Consider the following 21,733-nt stretch of genomic DNA (forward strand, 5'->3'; position numbering starts at 1 on the left):
GCCCCTTACTGTACCAGGCAGCCGCCGGCAAGCGACGGCGGCTGCCCAGACCTTGACATCTAGGGACTTCCTAGATGTCAAGGTCCAAGCAGCCGCCATTGCTTGCCGGCGGCAGCCTTGTACAATAGAATAAATAAAGTTTTTTTGTTTTTTTTTTACATTGTAGGGATATTGCACTTAATATTAGCGCATACACCCCAAAAATTTATGTTTTCAAGAGATACAGTATTCATCAAAAATAAATGCAGGCTATGTTCCTAAAGTTGAAGTGAGATTCAAATATTGAGTGATAGAAAGAGACAAAGCTTTAGGAAAATCAAAGGGAATATTTGAATGAGAGAGAAATTTATATCTTGCCTAGTGGATTACATTTGTGATAAGATAACTAACCATGTTAATTTTACCATATTTTTTTTGCATTCTTAACCAATAACTGTATGGGAATATAACATTACATTTTTACATTGTTCCAAATAACATTTTGGTCATTGTTTATTAAAGCTTTTTAAATAAAGAAAAAAAAATACTCAATGCTAAAAAAATCTATTGTCACTGTACTTTTTGAAATATAACATTTTGTTATTTCTTTCTTAGGAACGTTCAAAAATCTTGTATGTTTGGATACAGAACTGATATGCAGAAGACTATGTGAAGCCCTTCCTCAGCGATGGCACAATAGTTCCGACACCATCAGCTGGCATCCAGGGGATTTGGATAATCCACCAATGCAATGGATTTTCACGCTATGGTCCTTTCTCCAGCGATATGACCGCATATTACATTTGTTTGAAGACCAACCAATTGTGCCACTAAATCTAATTACTGAAAGTTCATCTGAAATACAACTTGGGCGGCTAAAGAAAAATACTGCTTTGTTTGTTCAAAACAGTGATGGGCACAACTTGACCGACTACATTACTGTGATATTGGAGAAAGCTGGTTGCACTATAGTACGACACAAGAACTCTTGGTTGTGGCACAAAGACTTGCACCTTTACATCTTGGCTCCCACACCAAATAATGTTCTACAAGCATTTTCCCATTTGAACCTAAACCATATTCGGAAAATATTAATTGATGCTCCAAAAGAAAATGTAAAGATGTTTGCAAAATTCTTATCACAAGCATTCGCTTTTACATCCTCGGAACTGGATATTTTGTACAAACTACCAATCTTTTGCAGTGCTCCCTCTATTACATCCCTTGACTCTGAATTGGTGGCTGCTGGTCACTTAAGTGCAATAGAGCGTACTACAGTCCCAGCTGTACTGGAAACTTTGGTGTTCCCAAATATTCTTATAAAGAGCAGTGATGAATCGGACCAAAGGCTACTACAGCTGATGAACATTAAATTACTTAAAGCAGCTGATTTGGCTTTACTGATTGTAAAAGCCATTGTAAATGGCACCTATACTTGTTATGCCAACGAAGCACAAAAAGGAATGTTGTGGATCTTGCGGAATGGATATGTACTCTTTAATCAGAATGTCCAACTGAAACAAATGTGCGAAAGTCTTCATTTCATACCTTGCAATGGGAAACTTAACCAGCCACGTGTTCTTTTTGACCCTACAATAGGCATATTGAAAGAGTTGTTTGAGCCAGAAAAATTTCCACCTGGCAATTATCATGAGGATTCAATATTGATTTCATTAAGACTCTTGGGTTTGCAGGATTCCATACATAAAATGAAACCAGATGATGTTTTACAAATTGCTCAGAGATTATGTCAAAGTGAAGACTGTGTTAAATCATTTCAAAAAGCTGAAGCTCTTGTCAAGATTTGCAATGATACTAAGGTTTTATCTCAGTTTAACAAACACAGCTTAGGTAAACTCTGCAGCCTTTCCTGGGTCCCGGTTAGCTCTAACAAATCACAAACTGTATTACACAAGCCAGACAGTCTGAGAAATATGATGTACCACAACATAGTGGAGTTTTCAATGTCCATAACAAAGTGCTTTAATGAAAAAGCAAGTGACATTCTTGGCCTAAATCGCCCGCCGTCTCCTGAAAAAGTTGTGGAAAATCTTCAAGCAATCAGCATTCGTTATAGGGAAATGGACCAATACTCCTTGTATAGGAGACTCCATGACATTTACAAGTACATGCAAGATCATATTAACCAGTTTTATGATATTCTCAAAGAAATCATGATTTGGAATGGGGAGAGTTTTTCTCGGCCAACAGAGGTTGTTTTATCGTACCCTGAAGGTTTGGATCTAAGTTCCAGTGTGAAGAAAGTACCAGCGGATTTTTTAATTTACAAAAACCTTTTCACCAGCTGTGGTGTGAACAGTACATTGCCAGATAATGAGGTGATTCAAATACTACATGCATTAAAACATCATCTACAAGGTGGATGCTCTGCTTCTGGAACTTCCAAAGATCTGAAGCTTGCAGTAACTATCCTGGACTGGATGAAAACAAATTCTGTACCTGGAACAGGTGATCTCCCTATTCCAGTACATCTTGGTAGTACTGGATTTAGCCTGCAATCACTCTCTGAAACCCTGTATTGTGACATGGAAATTAAATGCCTTACCACTACCTCTGCTGACTACTATATTGTACATGAAGACATTTCTATGGCAACAGCCAGATATCTAAATATTCAACTTCTGAGCACTAAGATCTTAAACCCAGAGTTTTTTGAACTATGTGGGCCGTCTGAACCAGTGACTCTTCGAATTAAAAATATCCTTAGAGAATATAGTGAACATGTAGAACTCTTTAAAGAAATTATACAGAATGCAGATGATGCAGAAGCCACAACCTGCAATTTTCTAGTGGATATGAGACAGAACTCTGAGACTCGACAAAGTCTGATTGACCCTGGCATGGCCAGGTGTCATGGGCCAGCACTGTGGTCTTACAATAACAGTAAATTCACAGATCTGGATTTCAAAAATATAACCCGTATTGGAGCAGCCACAAAAGAAACTCAGATGCACAAAATTGGTAAATTTGGACTGGGCTTTAACACTGTATACCATATTACAGATGTGCCTTCCATTATGAGTGGATCAAAAATTCTTATATTCGACCCAAATGTGAACCACTTGCAGAAACACATTAAAAGTAATAACCCAGGAATAAAGTTGGATCTCCAAAAAAATCCTGAAGTCCTAGAAAAATTTTCCGACCAATTCCAACCATACTCCAGTGTATTTGGTTGCAAGCTTACACAACCTTTTTACTTTGACGGGACTCTCTTTCGCCTACCATTCCGGACAGAAGAAGAAGCTGGGGACTCCAACATCTGTCACCAAGCATTCAGTGAAGAACAAATCAAAATCTTTATGAAAGATTTTGAGGGATCTACAGATACCCTTGTTTTCTTAAAAAATGTAAAAGAATTACGCTTAAGTTCTATTAACAATAGCTTTGGTCCAGAGCTCCCATCGACAAGTGTTCACCTTCAAAAGGAAAAAGTACAAAGACTTGATATGTCTCCAGATGCTATATTACAACAAGAACAAATGAATGTGTCTGAAAACTTAGGCATACATACAAATGGCTTGGATATTAATGGCTCAAACATAATAAAAATTGTTGTGCAGCCATTATCAAGTGATGAAAAACACTACCTTACACAGTCTAGCCTTGGGATCCAAGAATCATTTGAAATGTTCATGCAAGACAAAAAAAAATTTTCACTACCAGTTGGCGGAGCTGCTTTTCCTCTAAAGAAAAATGAGAATACTGGAAAATGGATTCCCGATTTACTCGAATTTAATGGAATGGTGTTCTGTTTCCTCCCTCTTCCTGTTTCCTCAGGCCTGCCTTTTCATATAAATGGAACTTTTTCAGTTATGTCAAATCGTAAGTGCTTATGGGATACAACTGTAAAGGGCGAGTGGAATAAGAAATTGCTCTGTGATGCTGTACTAGTGGCTGTCATAACTGCTCTATCACAATTAGAAAGACTAAATCAGAATGGTAGCATACAGGACTACTGCTATCATACATTTTGGCCAGACATCACAAAAGTCAACACTCATTTCACAGAAGTGGTGAAAAGCTTTTATCATGCGATCACCTTCGGATTTGAACATTTCTTGCCTGCTCTATTTAGCAATGGACGTGAGTGTTGCACAATAAAGCATGCTTGCTTTCTAGAGCTGGAAAATATCATGGATGAGACCATTCAGTGTCTTGCCAAAGAAGTGTTTACCAGGATTTTAAAAAAGCCATACTTGGCTATAGACCTTCCAGGATGGGTAAAGCACAGCTTCAGTTTGAGTAATTGCGGCAAGGAGATGGAGAATAACTTTTACAATTGTGTACGATTCTACAGGGAGATAATATTTGAAAACCTTGACTCTTTAGACACAGAAGACAGAAATACCCTAATACTACATGCCATTGACCTACAAACTAAACCACTGGACAGTGTACTTCTGTCAAAACCTTGCATTCCAACATCTTCACATGGCAAGTTACAGTTTATTGCAAAGCTGGTGCATCCACTGGGAAGAGTGTCAGCACTGTATGACCCTGAAGAAGGATGTTTTCCTGAAGGTACAGAGTTTCTGAAACCAGAGAGATTACATCGTTTACAGGCTCTGGGTATGCTGAAGGACAGATTACCTATAAAAGAACTCCTGATGAGAGCCTGTAGGATAAGAGAGGTATGGAAGCATGATAGAGACAAGGCTTTAAAACAAATAGGTTGCATTTTAGAACTGTTAAATGATCTACTTCAGCAAGAACCTGCAGAAATGCAAAACAAAGACTTCCAAGACCTTACATTTCTTCCTGCAGTGCCGCCTCAAACAATCATTGCCCAGTTAAAAACTCTAATGTTAACAAAATCAACAGACCTTTATCATTACAAACATAAGGCACTTGTTTGCATGGTTAAACCAGTCTTAAGCAAAGAACATTTGGGAAGCATTTATTTGTCTGATTCTGTATGTTCTTTCCTAGGCATAGATCGTCCCCCTTCTGTCCAGATTGTGATTTCACAACTGCAGCAAGCTTGCACCATACAAAATTTGTTAAACCCACAAGAAACTGTTCAAATTGCAAAGCAATGCTATAATTATTTGAATGAACTACTTGAAAGGGAGCCAAACCTGGCTGGCTATATTAAGGAGCAATTATCTCATCTCCCTTTTATTTATATTGACAATGATTTTGTACCAATGAATGTGGTTGCTCACAAGCTTCCTTTTGATGCTTCTCCTTATTTGCATACACTACCAAAACAATTTGAAGAATTTCATAAGCTATGGGATTGTGTCGGAATATGTACAGAATTTTCATTTCAACATTACATTTCTGCCCTTGAGAAGATGGCTATGAAGCATAGAGGAATCCCGCTTTCAGAAAATCAACTCGGAGTGGCATTAAACTTAATTTCTAGCTTACACAACACAGCAGATGTTGATCTCAGCAATTCAATTTACATACAGAACATTTTTGTGCCAGACAAGCAATGTATATTGCGCCATGTGGATAAAATCTTTTACAATGACACTCCCTGGCTTCCTTATGAGGAAGAGATTCATTTTTGTCATGACCAGATTCCTCGAACTGTGGTATCATTAGGAGTCAAAACAAAACGTCACCGTACACTTCAGAAATTAAAAATTTCTAACCTTTTAAAATGGGTTTCTGATTTTGGTCCAAAGGAAGACCTTACCACACGCATCAAGAACATTATAAAGGAGTACTCTTCAAAGAAAGATATACTGAAGGAACTTATTCAGAATGCAGATGATGCTAAAGCTACTGAAATTCATTTTGTGCTGGACAGCAGAACACATCAAACTAGAAAAACATTTGGACGTGAATGGCATCCGCTACAAGGCCCAGCTCTTTGTGTATACAACAACCAAAAATTTGATTCTAAAGATATTGATGGCATTCAACAGCTAGGTATAGGTGGCAAACAGGATAACTTAAATGTGACTGGAAAGTTTGGACTTGGCTTTAATTCAGTATACCAAATAACAGATTGTCCTTCTTTTGTGACTGGTGATACCGTCATGTGTGTCTTTGACCCTAACCAAATGTTTTTGGAAACTGCTGATGATAATAGCCGAGGTGGGATGTTCAACGTGAATAAGGAATTCAAGGACTCCTTCCAGGACGTGTATAACACTTTTTTACCTTCTGAGTTCAACTTGCAAGAGGGCACAATTTTCCGTTTACCACTAAGGATGGCACAGACCGTGTTGAAGTCCAAAATTAGTGACCAAACGTCATCTTTACAGGACATTAGAAATATGTGCGAGGATTTAGATAAAGATGCAGACAGCTTGATTCTGTTCTTAAATAACATTAGAAAAATAACTTTTTCTGAAATTTCAAACATTGGAGATATTAAACAGGTCCTCTGTATTCAAACAAAAATAGATGATATCTATGAAAAAAGATTATCTTCCTTCCAAGAAAAACTTTGCAAATTTGCTGAGAATAGTGGACTTTTGTCTGAGGCTTCACCATTCAGAGTATCTTTCAATGCGGAAATAACACACAGCAGATCAAACACTACAACCCGCTGGCTTGTAGTTAGGCAGCTAGGCATGGAAGGCACGGACAGCACGGCTACTTTGAAGAAAATCTCAGATAACCTACATGAAACTCTTATTCCTCATGGCTCTATAGCTGCCTGTCTCAATAAATTAATAAAAGGTCGGGCTTTCTGTACTTTGCCTCTTCCTGTACAAACTGGTCTCCCTGTACACATCAATGCAAATTTTATTGTGGATATGGCACGTAGAGACCTCTCCAAAGAAGATGGTGATTGCCCAAAGACTGCATGGAATAAGTTTCTTCTCTCAAATGTTACAGCTCCGCTATACTGCTATCTTCTTGAGTGCCTGCGCGAACAGCTAATTTCACATAAACCATGCATTTTGCAGAGTTTTGATTCCTACAAGCTATATCTAGATCAATTCTTAACATTTTTCCCTACTATTACAGAATCTCTTTCACCTCAGTGGAACATAGTAGTTCATACAGTCTATTTGTCTATTTTGAAAAACAAAATACAAGTAATTCCGGTTTACAAGATACATAAAAACAAACAGAAATTTGTCAAAGACCTTGTGTCTGTTCAATGGTCAAACATTGGGCAAGACTCCATCACTGAAGAACCATTTTTTTTCATCCCAGCAAAAATTAAAGATTTTGAAAAGACACTCCATAATATCAACATGAGACTAGCTTATGAAGGTCCCAAAAACTTTCTGGGTAAAGCTTTTAAAGCATCTGCTGTAAAAATCCTTGAATTAAGCCCCCAAACCCTGTGTGATTACTTGAGACAAATTCAGCTACTTCCCCAAGGTAATATCCTACCTGCCCCTGTCTCTATGTCTCTTCTCAGAGATGAGAATAATTGTCATTTGCTATTAAACTATTGTCTGAAGCTTCATTCCAAAAAAAAGATCTTTGATCTGCAGGGAGTTCCTCTGCTAGTAACAGTGGATGGAATGCTTAACAATTTTGATAAACATAATCCAAAATTTTCTTATGATTTCCACAAGCTTTTCCCAGATGAAAGTAGACAGTTTTCAAAATACATGGACAGTTATAGAGACAGTCTTGTAAAAGATGGTTTCTGCAGAGACTTGACTGTTGAGAATTCTGCCATTTTTGTTAAGAATCACCTTGGTCCGATGCATGAAATAGCTCCTGCAAGAAATGTATCTGATATTTTACTTCCACAAGAGAAAGTTGACTGGCTTGAAATGCTGTGGAGTTTTTTTAAAAGTGAAATACAAAAGCAGAAACAAGAAATGCAAGAGGAACTTTTTAAGAAAATTATTTCTCTGTATTATCACTGGGCAATTATACCTGTCTGTTTTGAAAAAGAATCTAACACAAACATCCTTCCTCCTGCTCATCTCTGGAACATTTGCTCTTCAGTCACCAATGAACTTGGCAAATACTTGTTCAAATTGGGATTCCCTACATTAAAATTATGTGTATTTCCTGTGGAAATTATTAGGTGCGTAAGGAGTCAACTGTTGGATACGGAAAATGTTGAAGTGGTCCTCAAACGGCTAAATTCTAGAAGTGATCTTCACTGGGAATTGATGAACAATTTTGATCTTGACTACCTTTTGGAGAATATGTTATCAAAGTTGTCAACGCACAAAAACAAAACATTTCTTATGCAAATTCTTCAGTCTTTACCATTGTTTGAGACCTATCAAGGCAAAAGAAAATGCTTAACCTTGTATCAAAAGAAGTATATTCTTGACACTAATTTTGACCTGAATTCTCTTAGACTCTCTAAAATTGACCCTCAAACAATATTTCTTAAAAATACTTCTATTAACAAGCGGGCTGGTGAATACATGGGTATTTCATTAATCGATGACTTGGCATTACTTACAGATGTCCTCCTTCTTCACCTAACATCCCTGAATGACAATCAATTACTAGACGTTCTTAGGTTGGTTTTGGAAGTGCAACATTTGAAAGCTTTCCAAAATAAAGAAGAATGTATTTTAACTTCCCTCAAATCTGTAAGATTGATCAGAGACAAACAGGGAGTACTTCAACTGGCATCACACTTTTATGATAAGGATGTGAAGATATTTTCAACACTTGAACTCCAGGAATTGTTTATCCCTGATGGTTTGTCAGAGATGTTTGGAAAGATGCAATTTCAATTCTACCCTCTCATGAGAATACTTGGGATGAAGTACTCACTTACAGAAGCTGAATTTATTAGATTTGCAACAATGATTCAAGAGAATTCAAAAGGAATATGCAATTTAAAATCGCTAATTCCTAAGGCTGAAGCATTGTTTAACTATTTGCTAACTATGGATGTGGATAAACTCAGCAGTGGGTTTGCAGCTGAGGTAGGAAACATCTCATTTATCATTCCTTCTGATGTCGAAGCTCCTTTAAAATTGCTTCACCCTTCATATATCGAGAATGTCAAAACAGTTGCACTTCGGGGGTCTCTTCTAATGCCAGAGTGTTATAAGATGTTGGTTTGGACATCCATGGCCCTAATAAAAAATGATTCAAAATGTAGCAAGGAAATGCAGACATTTTTAAGTGCATGTGGCGTTCAGCATGAGCCACCTATTGAACAAGTAATTGAGAATGTAAAAAATGTATGTAAATCTCAATGTGACAGCAAACAGTTGCAAGCAATTAGATGTACAGTCTTAAAAGAAACTTACTATTTTCTTCAAAACAAAGGCCCAGACATTGACATTACTCCTCTAGAGAATGTACCTTTCATTTTAGTAGATGATTATAGGAATATTGCAAAAAATAAGCAAGTTGTTTTTGATCTTCACAGTGCCAAAAATCTTCAGCCATACCTGTACAAGCTGCCTCCTTTGCTTGCATGCTATAGTGGTCTCTTCCAAAAAGTGGGAGTTGAGGCTAAGCCTTCTGTGTTTCACTTTGCAAATGTTCTTTCAGCAATTTATAAGGAGACATTAGACAAAAATTCTTTGCACGCCAATCTCATAAAGACTGTTTCTCAAGCTACACATCAACTTTTCAAACTTCTGAAGAACAAAATGCCAAAAAATCTCCAAAACCTCAAGCCTCTTTATCTTCCAGCCACTGATGGCAAACTCTATGAGTCATCTAGTCTGGTTCTAAATGATTGCCGTTCTCCAAGTACAACAGACAAATTGAGTTGTGTATTCAAGTTTGTCTACAGTATAAACCATCTGTTATTTGACCTTTACGAACAACAAAATCTCATGAAGTGTTTACCTGTGGATATTCGTCCAAAAATGCTTTCTGATATTACAGAAGAGTTTCTTGATGTCGACCAACTTAATCTTTGTACATATGGTGAAGACTGTCCACTTAAAAGAAAGTTAACAGAAATACTTCTTTCTAAAATGTTTGAAGATGGTCTAATTTGCCTCCTACGATACCAGAGCAGCAGAAATATTACTCGGGAGGAGGCTTCAAAGCAGTGCAGCATTATATTTGGAAAGTTAGACATCATTTGTTGCCTTGCGATACAGATGATTCTTATGTATGAAAATAAACCATTGGATAGCACTCAAATAAAAAAAACAGTTGTCATAAAGTGTGAGGAAAATTGTTGTAAAATTTATCTTGAACATAGTGAATCAATGGTGCCAAGAAAATCTGCGAAAGTGGCAAATGCTCTTGCAAACCAAATTAACATCCTAATGGAAAACGTGCTCACAGATAAATCTGTAAAAATTGTTAGTGAAATGCTTGTCTGTGAAGATCCTGATGAAATAATTGAAGTGCTGAATGAGAATGACATGGGGAGCTATAACACTGGATATCCAAATGCTTTTTCATTGCCAAATCCTGGAGAAAAAATTCCCAATGAATGGTATGATTGTTTGGACATGAACATTTTGAATACTTTCAAAGTAGATGACTACGTGGGCTACCTGGATCCTTTGGACGCGACCTACTTATATGCTATAATTATCGAAGAACTTGAAATTTTGAAATTTAACAGCTGTGAATTGCAAATGTATCGCATAAACATTGGTCAAGATAAAATGGTTGATGTTAGCACACTTGATTTGTATCAGTTCAAAAGGTCTATGAGCCAAAGTATGAAAAGTCTTGTTTTGCTTGCGAACCCACAAACTCAAGAAGGAACTCCTGAAAAATGGCATAAATCATCAATGGAGGCGATTAAAAAAGAGATTGATCTACATTTATGCAAAATATGGGGATTACCTAAAGATGAACGGATGAAAGCAATCAGACGGCTCTATCTTAACCACCATCCAGACAAAAATATTGGCCAAGAGAACATTTCAACAGAGATTTTCAAATATCTTCAGCAAAGAATTGGAAGTTGGTGGGAAATTGAGCCATTGCCACAAGTCGGGCAATTATGCTGGTACTTCCAGAGGCTCTTCTAAGTTTTGGGCAAAATGGAATGAAGAAGCTTCCCAACACAAACAAAATCGTGAGCACTTTTCACATAGTACCAGATGTAATTATGATTTTTGGGGATACTACAGTAATCCTACTAGACCAAAACCACAAGAGGCGGAGCGATGGTTGAGGCAAGCTATGTGTGATCTGCAAGCTGCAGAACATGATGTTGGCCATCACCACACAGAATGGGTGTTCTACAAAGTACATCAAGCTGTAGAAAAGGCTTTATTTGCAGCGCAGTATATGAAGTCTGGAAAAATTGACAAGGGATGTGGGATAGCCTCTTTAGCGAACAAGGTGTCCAGCTACTGTAGCAGTCTCCACAGCATTAGTAAACATGTGTTAGAACTGGAAATATATGGAGTAGATAAGCAAAAAACACAATACCCTAATTACCACACTACACCTGGCATTCCCAATGATAGATTTGCCTCAGATCGAGAAGATGCAGTTATTACACTAGCTAAGAATGTACTACAGAAAATAGCGATTTATGTCCTCAAATGAGAAGTGCTCAAAATGCATCCATTTGTGTTTCCTGGCTTCAAGTATGGCATTCCAATTTTTACAAAATGTTACTTAAGTTTTCTATGGTTAGTTATTTAGAGAAGAATCCTAAAAGGAATGTTCAAATTTGCCTTGTGTTATACTTCTATACACAGCTAATTTATCCAATAGCCTATATATTATATTTTATTAAAGCAAGCACAATATGAAAATAGTTAAATTTCTTATACTATTGTTTTGTTCTCATCTTGACCGGATAATGAAAATTTTCCAAAATTTCCAATAAAACTTGTCATGCATGCATGTAGTGTGTGTAGTCTTGTTTCAGTGCACTTTGTTAGAGCATTTCTAACTTCCCCAATCTCCTAGTGTAAACTGTGCACAGACGTTGTAGAACAGGCATGTAAAACTCAAAGGGCCTTATCCAATTAGAGACGAAAAGCCTTTTTCGCCTGTTTTTTTGAGAAAATTTCTAATAAAAAAAAATTGCAAAATTCAATTCCAGGACAATTTCGCCTAAGTGGAAACTCGATGCATTGAATTCTCAAAAAAAAAATTCTCCAATCAATAGCAGGTGAAAAGAAGTGCAAAATCTTTATTTTGGGGTGCAAATGTGGGGAAAAGACTCGGAAACCTTGGGACAGCCCCCCAAAATACAAATCTGCAATAAAACCTAAGAACACCCCAAAAAAGAAATGTCATGTTTGGGGTAAAAATGCAAAAAGTGGGAGGACAAGCATAAAAATTAGCGAAGTAGGCTTCTTGGGGGGCTGCAAGTATGTGTCAGGTGTTTTTGGGATTGCAGGTGCTGGCAGCAGGTGGATTTTTCAAGTTTTTTAAAAGTTCACTTTAGAGACACAAAAATATGCTAGCACCCATTTTCAAGTTCCCCAAATTTGACTGGACTACTTATTTTCACCAAAAACTACCGCTTAATGCTATTCTTCACCACTTTTACAAAGACGCTAATAGCAAGCAATTTACACAACTTAAGTACGCAAAATTGTTTTATTAGGGCTATTAGTACACATCTATATTGATTCCCTATGTTAGTGCATCTTTCTCTGGGGTACAGACTGATTTTCCAAATCCTTTCAGTACTTTTTGCCTGTTCCGTATTAGCCTAATTCCGTTTTCGCGGGGACGCGCATGGAATGATTTTGCCTCTAAAACAGGCGAATGAGGCGAAGAGTCGGACAGGCACAAATGTTCCGACTTTTCGTATCGAATTGAATACCTCTCAAAATTCCAACCGGGCCGAATATTCAAGGTGTGTGGGTGTGGGCCACAAGAAAAAAAAGGTATCATGTGACACCAGGGCTGACATCAGAAATTGTGGGGCTCTGGTCTGGCAAAATAGACAGGGCCCCCCAACCCCCCCTCCCCATTTGCCTGCCTCTCCAGCCCCTTCCCCCACAGCCTTATTTACACAACAATAAAAAAAATTGACAATACATTTATTAATTCTGCCTGCAATACATGTAATGACGTGCTGCCTGCAATAAATGCAATCATGCAAGAGAAGAATTACCTTTAGTTACCTCGCTCGCTCCTTTTTCTGTCTGTCTGCTCCAGCACCTGCTCAGACCTCTGACGCCACACGCGGCGGCTCCTCTCAGTGTGCATGCCCGCAATAAAGTTTTTCTTAAGAGCACTGAAGCCGGTGCGGCTTGATGTTATGATGTGACACCACGCCGGCTTCAGTGTTCATATGAAAAACTTTATTGTGGGCACGCCGAACAATGCGTCAAAGTAAGGTGGGATGTGGAGCGAGTCACTTGACTCGCTATTATGCGGTGGGGGCGATGGCGCCGGGTGGGGAAAAAGTAGTTGGTGCTGGCAGCCGCAGCACACTGGTAGGAGCAGGCCCCTGGGAGGGCCTGTCATTGACATGTCACAGTCTGCCACCGTGGGCCAGGGGGCGTAATAGTGGGCAGGCAGTAGGAGCAGGCTGGGGCCGCAAAATATGTATATTTGAGCCCTCGATGTCAGGCCGCATAAAATGTACATTTGGGCCGTGAGTTTGACATGGCTGTTGTAGAAACTGAAGCAGAGGAAGGGAAAAGTGTAATCCGATATATCAATTAGTGACAAACACTTTTAAGAATCATTCATAATCCCCTTAGCACTCATTTTTGATGGTAAAAGGGGTTATGACATTTGTTCAATGTTTATTAAATAACTGTACTGCTACACAGTACCCATTGCTGCAAATGGGGACTCGGTCAGTCCCTGCTCGGGTGAAGCACATTAATGCACATGCACAGTGGTGGCGTATGCATGCACAGTCAGCAAGCATTTGCCAGCAGTGATAGACTGCTGACAACCCAGGAGTGAGCACGACAGAGGAGGAAGACTACGCTGGACCTTGCCTGAAAGGTACGTTATGGTTAATACCAGCGGCATATTCATAGGTATCGCAATGATACTAAACAAAAATATGCCGCCGGAAATTAGTACTGTTATTAAATGGAGTCCTAACATTTATAAAAATATGTTCCAATATTGTCAGCCATGCACATAAGAAGACACTCACACTAGCCAGTCATGGTACAGTATCCATACGTATAGTAATAGTAAAATATCAGTTTTATCATAATTGTAGCTATTCCTGTCTGAGAAACGGTGGCCATGATATTCAGACCCACTCGCAAGTCTGAAGGGCGGTTTTTTTTTCTGGCAGCTCGCTAAGCTGTGGGTGATGGTTGCGACGAGACCCTTGTGGTAGGGTCTCGTCTGCCGCAAGCCCCAGTGAGCTTCCGGCAGAGCCAGAAGCTCACCACTGACATCACTCACCACTTTGGGAACACCTCCGTTTGGCCAGCTACCCCCCCCCCCCCCCGACAGCCACCCCTTTTGGATGCGAGCGCCGGAGTGAGCGGGTCTGAATCAGGCCCAGTGTTCTGTTTACCCAACAGTTCATGTTTTATAGATGCTGATGAACTAGAGGTTGTAGCCTCTCTTTGCCACCGTTTCATTGACATCTCTCACTCAGGCATTATATTTAGGGTCTTAATTAGCTGTACCCTCTGTGACGTCTCTCTGGAGCACAGGGTCACTGGCACACTCCCTCAGTACCCTGGCAAACTTCTGTGTTCACCCTGTGAGCATACCAGTCGCCTTTGATGGTGGCTCAGCGTCTCACACTTGAGTTTCTCGGCAGTCCCTCACACACTTCTTCCCCTCTCAACTCCCAGTGGCTGAGTAATGTTATCCCTTATACTGCAGCGCTGCTGCTGCACTAGTTTGCCACAACAAGAGTTACCCTTGCAATATGACACATCTAACACCCTCTTCTTCACTTTATTTGCTTTCTTGGCACATTTATCACCTGGATTACTTTTCACATGTATAATTGCCCCATTAGTGCCTTTGGAACATCCTATTTGTAATGGTCACCCAACAGACCATGGAAGAATAAAACATTTTTAATGCATTCATGCTTTCAAATATTGACTTTTTTTTTATATAAGTAACATAGGATTGTATATTTATATTAACTGGTCTTTCAGTTCAGTTTACTCTTAACACTCTAGGCCAGTATTACTGGGTCAGTTTAATAATACTTGGCTGTCTTAGCAATGATATTTTTCAATTGAAGTAAGAAGTATTGTTTTTTAATAATTGGTTTATAAAAATATAAAACATACTTTATGATCAGAGAACTAATATTAGGTTCATTTATTAAGTAGACATAAAAGCACCTCCTCCTTTGTTTATGCAAATGACATTTAATGGTGGACATTTAGGCTAATGCTACAGAAAATATTTCGTAATATTTATCCTCTTCTGAAACCAAATAAATATTGTGATATGATCTTCTATACCAGTTTTCCTTTATTCTGCATTGTTAGTGTCCACAGCCCCATTAACTATTTACTAATCATTCAGGTGCAAAATATGCCCTTAACTGTAGTAATCAATAGATTCATTTCCTTGTATAATAAAAGCAGCTGATTGGCTGCTGTTTCTCACAAAATATGGTGCAAGTAAACTAGCCAATAGGACTGCTTCCTGTGCATATGCAATGTCTGAATTCGCTATCTTCTGATCGAAACCTTGATCCTGATAATCATTGGCTTCCAGCAACATACAACTCGTTAATATTCACATTTCTTCAGAGTGGACACTGTTGGAAGCATGAGAGTGTAGAATGGGTCCTATTTAGAATGCACCTGGTTTTGCCTGCCACCTGCATTCAATCTTTGCAGGCACATGCTAAACCTGCACATTGTGTGCCACTAGTTCCCGGCTGGGTTCTCCCCCAAGGTATTCTAAAGTTCACTGTTGCTTTCAATGACCAGTTGTCCCCCAAATCTCTGCCCTATGCAATAACGAGTTCTAGTAGGTGGTGATGTATTAACCGAAGCTTCACCAGAGACCGGTCCCTAAGAAACTTCTGTGCGGATGGCAACCAAGCATCAGAGTCAACCGGTATCTGATCACATGCTCTATGGCAACCCATTGCTGCACGGCACAGACCTCTAGAGCAGTAACTTTCACAGGCACAGCATATGCCGACACAGAGAGGGGCAGTATAAGGGAGAGGAGGGGGGAGAAAGATGGACACAGAAAAGAGTAGAAGTGTGGGGTTGTTGAGATAGATGGAATAGAGAAGTAACTAATAAAAGAGTGAAACAGCTCTCAAGACTGGTGATATGAGACACAATAAAAACAGGCAACTGCTAGTATACAATATACAGATCATTATAGTAAACAATATACAATGCAGAGAGAATTTAGTAATATCTGTACAATTCAAGGAGCATTACAGTGCCCAATATACAATCCTGAGAACATTCTATTTGTAATGACTTCTATACAATACACTCATAATTAATTATATATAATATAGAGAGCATTTGTAACATCTGAGTATCAACCAGCTGCCTTGGGGAGATTTTAATAATAAATAAGAGATTTTCTATTGCTGGGATAAGTGGAGATATAAAATCATTATGATCGTATGTTAGTATATAAGACCTTTACTGTAGTTTTATATGGTAGATGAAAGCAGGTCTCTAAATACATGTCATTATAGTTTTGTGATCTTTCACAGGGGACTTTAACCTGCACACAGTATGAGGTAATAGAAAACAATCTAGTAACTTCTAAAATGGCTAATACAGAAGTGATCACTTTGATGCTACTGGGGATTTTTCATGTAAAGGAAATGACACAGACCTTACATTGATGTAACATGTATCTTCCTGTGATAGTTACCCAATCAGTAACAGAATCAATTACTTTGGTACTGTCAGTGGCCTGAAAAAGCAGAGGATCATGGGTTATTTATTATCTTGATATTCCATTGCCTGATAGCCACTAGAGCCAGTGGCAAAACTAGCGAGTGGTGGGCCCAGGTGCAAAAATATGTTTGGAGCCCCTGCGCCCCCCACTACGCAAAAGAAAAACGAAATTAAACAGAGTGTAAGGGGCAAGGCCATTCATTTAGGACATGTTAGGCCACTCCCAAACTCCTTCCAATACAATTCAATAATTAATTCCCACACACCATTTAATGATTAAGGGGGAGATGTACTAAGCCATGGAGAGAGAGAAAGAACCAACTAATCAGCTCCTAACACTTTTTTTTAAACATAGGTCCGTATTAAATTATGTGCTAGGCATATATGCTAGTGTTAGGGAACTGCAGAAAAATGGGGTCCCTTGATGCTGGGCTGCAGGCTTAAATGCTTTGATCAAATCATGACAAAATCCCCTTTGTTTTATTTGCTGCACACACATAAATTTGCAGTATATTATTGTTAGCGCCGATAGCAAAACTTTTTCTGTTTTCTATACATATATGGCATTAATATTGCCATGCTGCTGGTACCATGTATGATATGGGTAAAACCTAGCGCGGGCATATTTCTTTTCTGTTTTGTTTCAAAATTTTGCCTTGTGCTATCATGGCAGCTTTCAATTAAGGCTATAAAAAGCCTAGTTGGGTGTGGCTAACAGCCAGCCCCTGTATAGATGTGTCCCTCTGTATCTAGGAGGTGAGTACATTTAACTGCAATGTAATGATGTGCTGGGCATATATGCTAGTGTTAGGGACCTGAAGAAAAGTGGGGTCCCTTGATGCTGGGCTGCAGGCTTAAATGCTTTGATCAAATCATGACAAAATCCCCTTTGTTTTATTTGCTGCACACACATAAATTTGCAGTATATTATTGTTAGCGCCGATAGCAAAAGTTTTTCTGTTCCATATTAAATTAGACACACAAAGTTGTTTTCTGCAAAAAAGTATCACTGATCTCGGCTTTTCGCGTGGTCGAAACTTATCGCCTAATTCAATTCCAGGCGGTTTTCGCATAGGTGGAAAGTCAATGCAATGTAATAGGCGAAAAAGATTCGCCTCTGAATAGCAGGAGAAAAGAAGTGCAACATTTTTATTTTGGGGTGCAAACGTGGGAAAACCACTCAGGACCCTTGGGACAGCCCCCCTAAAGGACAACGGTGTCAAAAAATCCTGGGAAAAACTTAACACCCCAAAAAAGTGCTTTCAATTTGGGGGCGAAAAAGTAAAAAGTGGGGGGATAAGCAGAATAGCCATCTGCAAGTATGGGCCAGGTGTGTTTAGGATTGCAGGTGCTGGCAACAGGTATTTTTTACGCTTTTTAAAACTTCACTTTAGAGACTCTAAAATCTGCTAGCACCCATTTTCAAGGACCCCAAATTTGACAGGACTTCTTATTTTCACAAAATACTGCTTAATGCCATTCTTCACCACTTTTACAAGGATGCTAATAACAAGGATTTTAAACAACTTCAGTACCCCAATTAGTTTTATTAGGGCTATTGGAACACTTCTACATTGATCCCCAATGTTAGTGCATCTTTTTGGGGGGTTAAGGCTGGTTTCCCCAATTCTGACAGCACTTTCCACCTGTTCTGACTTCGCCGGTTGCCGCTTTCGCCTGGTTTGAAATTGAATAGGGCAAAAGCGGGTACGCACACGTTAAGTTTTCGCGTCCAAAACACGTGATGTCGGCGAAAAGTCCGACAGGTGAAACTTTTTCACGGAGGCGAAAAGAATTTAATACAGGCCATAGTCTGTAAAATGACGAGCTGCTTTGTTGGTACTGTATCTTTCTCCACTTTATTTCTCCAAGGCTCAGTACATCTCCCCCTATGCCCCACCATTAACTTACCATTAATTAGCCCACACCCCACTGAGCATTTCAGAGGCATACAAAGTTGGGTATTCAGTTTAGTGATAAATAACTGCACGTGCAGTTCTGTTAGAACAATTATTCCTAATTTTCAGGGAATGTAACAAGTTGTAAAACGTATCCCGGAAAATACTGTATGTTCCAACATTATTTTGTGCAGGTTAGATTTAGATACATACCTTACTATACTGTAGATTCCTTTCGGCCAGGCTTTATAACCTTATGGTTATGGAAAATAAATACTTACAATGCAAAGGGGATATACTGTAATACAATTTAGTAAACATGATGAAGATTGTTGAGCCCCAATGCCAATAAACACTGTTTTTTCTGACCTGCTTAGATGTATCAGCTCAGCACCCAAGTGTACCTGGGAAGGATAGTGGTTGGCAATCCTGCCTCACAGCACGTAAGCCATTAGGGCCCTAACTGTGTGGAGTTTGTATATTCTTCCTGTGTTTGCGTGGGTTTCCTCCGGGTGCTCCGGTTTCCCCCAACACTCAAAAAATATACTGATAGGTTAATTGGCTCCAAACAAAATTAACCCTAGTGTGTATATGTAATAAATATATATATATATGTGTGTGTGTGTGTGCATGTTATAGGGAATATAGGGTTTCATTCAGACCCGCTCGCGAGCGCTGTACGCTCGCAAGTGGGTCGATGTTACCCAAATGCGCATGCGCACAACGGAGGCGCCTCCGTTGTGCGCATGCGCGAGACCCGGCGAGCGACGGGGAAGCCGCCACTTGGGGTCTCGCACCAAAGGGGGCGTGCTGTCGATGGTGAGTGACAGCACGCCCCCTTCAGTGGGCGGGCCGGGGCGTGGCTGCCCAGACAGAGGCGTTCCCATGGGAATGCCTACCGTCTGGATCCGGCCCCACTGACATCACTAGTGATGTCAGTGGGAGTGTTTTTGGCTCTGATAGAGCCAAAAGCACTCCGGGCTTGCGGCAGACGAGACCCTACCACAAGGGTCTCGTCGCAAGCCCGATGGTCGCGATGGTCTTGACCATCGCGACCATCTTTTTGGCCGCTCGCATAAGCTGTGGGTGGTTACCCACAGCTATGCGAGCGGCCAGGAGGCCGCTCCATTTTAAGCTAGGCCGGCCCTGATTCAGAGCGAGCGCTCTGGTCAGAGCGTCCGGCTCTGAATCAGGCCCATAGATTGTAAGCTCCACTGGGGCAGGGAATGATGTGAATGGCCAAATTTTTTCTGTAAAGCACTGTGGAATATGTGTGTGCTATATAAATAACTGGTAATAAATAATTTTAAAATGTCAAGTAAGTAAATTGTCGTCCAGATATCAATGAACAAATCTAATTTCATGCCCTTGGAACCAGAGGCGTAGCGTGTTACTAGGGCGCCCGGAGCACGTACCTGCCCCCCCAAGTGTTCCAGGGAGGAGGGGTTTCCAGAATATGGGGTTAAATTAAAGGGATGTAAAAATAAACATTAGGAGAGGTGTTGAAAGGATACATTCCAACCCACTAAAATAATTCTATTAATAAAATAATAACAATAAAATAATGGTGGTTTCTCTGCAATGGGGAACCTCTAATCGGTCTACCCCCCCCCCCGCTCCCCTGATTTTATCAGGCCCACTATAATACTCATTATTACACCCTCACTGACCGAATCATAGATCAGTGATCCAGTCTCACTGATTGTAGCAGGGCCCCATTGTCTATAATTCTCATTACACCCAACTTACTCACTGACTGAATTATAGATCAGTGTCCCCCCTCCCTCCAGGGGCGTATCTATAATGGGTGCAGGGAGTGCGAGCCCCCTCTGGATCCGGGGGCCTGTGTGCACCCATATAATCTAAAACTTACCTCTCCGAGGTCCTGTGTCAAGTGTCTCAGTGCTGCACAAAACGCGGGAAAATGGGCACCACGGCCATTTTTCCTGTCGTTTTGCACATGTGCAGTGAGGAAATCGTAAGGAAAATGGTGCCCAGAGTCTACTGATGCTGTGGCGGGACCGGCCACAGTGTCTGTCGGCTGCCGACCGCCGGGGAGAGAGAAGGGGGCCCCAGAGGGGGAATGCACACGGGCTCCCTCCTCTCTTAAGACGCCCCTGCCTCCCACACATATTCCCCCATCCCCTCCTATACACAATTTTACACCCCTCACTCACTGACCACAATACAGTATATATCTGTGCCCTGTACTCACATCCCCCTAACTGATTGTAGCAGGCTCCATCACCTATAAAACTCCTCAGCCATTAGCTTATTATAAGTGTCCCCTCCCCCTCACTGATTGTAGCAGGCCCTCCCAACATAAATAATTTCTGACGCCCCTAATAAAGTGCCTTGTGCACAACAATTATACCGTTAGTGTAAATCTGTCTAAATAGCAAGCAGGCGCAACAAGCACTATGCACCTCTTTTCTTTCTGGGCACATCCCGGCTCCTCTGTCCTCTGGAGCTAGCTTCCTGACTGTCAAATCCCAGCAGGGTACTAATGACAGGCGTCAAAATCCTGACACCTGTCATTATACCTGCTCCGGGAGCCCGACGCCCCGCATACCTATCAAAGATAAGCGGAGAGCGGGCGCGGACAGCCGCGGGGGAGAGGGTTAGGTTAGGGGCTCCAGGGGGGACGACTTAGGGTTAGGCACCCCCTTCCTGGGAGGGTTAGACTAGGGAAGGGGGGTTTAGGCACCCCCCCAGGAGACTTAGGTTTAGGCTGCAGGGAAGGGGTGGTTAGGGTTAGGCACCCCTAAGGGAGGGTTGGGGGGGGTAGAGCTAGTTATACTGACCTAAATCCCCTTTCGGGATTTCTACTGCTGACGGTCTGCCGGCGGTCATTCATACTGATTCCGTGATTTTTAACCTTTTTTAACTTGAGGCACACTACACAACATATTAAAGTTGCCAAGGCTCACTATATGGCGGTGCGGCTGCATGACCTACAAATACATACTTATTGGCTCCCAGAGAAAAAAAACCACACATACATTGGCCCCCACAGAAAAAACACACACATACATTGGCCCCCACAGAAAAAACACACACACACACACATACATTGGCCCCCACAGAAAAAACACACATACATTGGCCCCCACAGAAAAAACACACACATACATTGGCCCCCACAGAAAAAACACACACATACATTGGCCCCCACAGAAAAAACACACACATACATTGGCC

General features: G+C 40.4%; 1 protein-coding gene across 1 annotated transcript in view; it reads left to right on the forward strand.

Moving 5' to 3' along the window:
* Positions 1-11,677, forward strand: part of LOC148508455 (sacsin-like) — a 78,813-nt gene extending 67,136 nt beyond the window's left edge. Inside the window, 2 exon segments of the mRNA XM_088444566.1 lie at positions 595-10,783; positions 10,785-11,677. Coding sequence (XP_088300692.1) covers positions 595-10,783; positions 10,785-11,385 — 10,790 coding nt within the window. The 3' untranslated portion in view covers positions 11,386-11,677.
* The last annotated feature ends 10,056 nt before the right edge of the window (positions 11,678-21,733 follow it).

The sequence above is a fragment of the Taudactylus pleione genome, unplaced genomic scaffold, assembly GCF_031769625.1.
Source record: "Taudactylus pleione unplaced genomic scaffold, aTauple2 ptg000366l, whole genome shotgun sequence".
NCBI classification, from domain to species: Eukaryota; Metazoa; Chordata; class Amphibia; order Anura; family Myobatrachidae; genus Taudactylus; species Taudactylus pleione.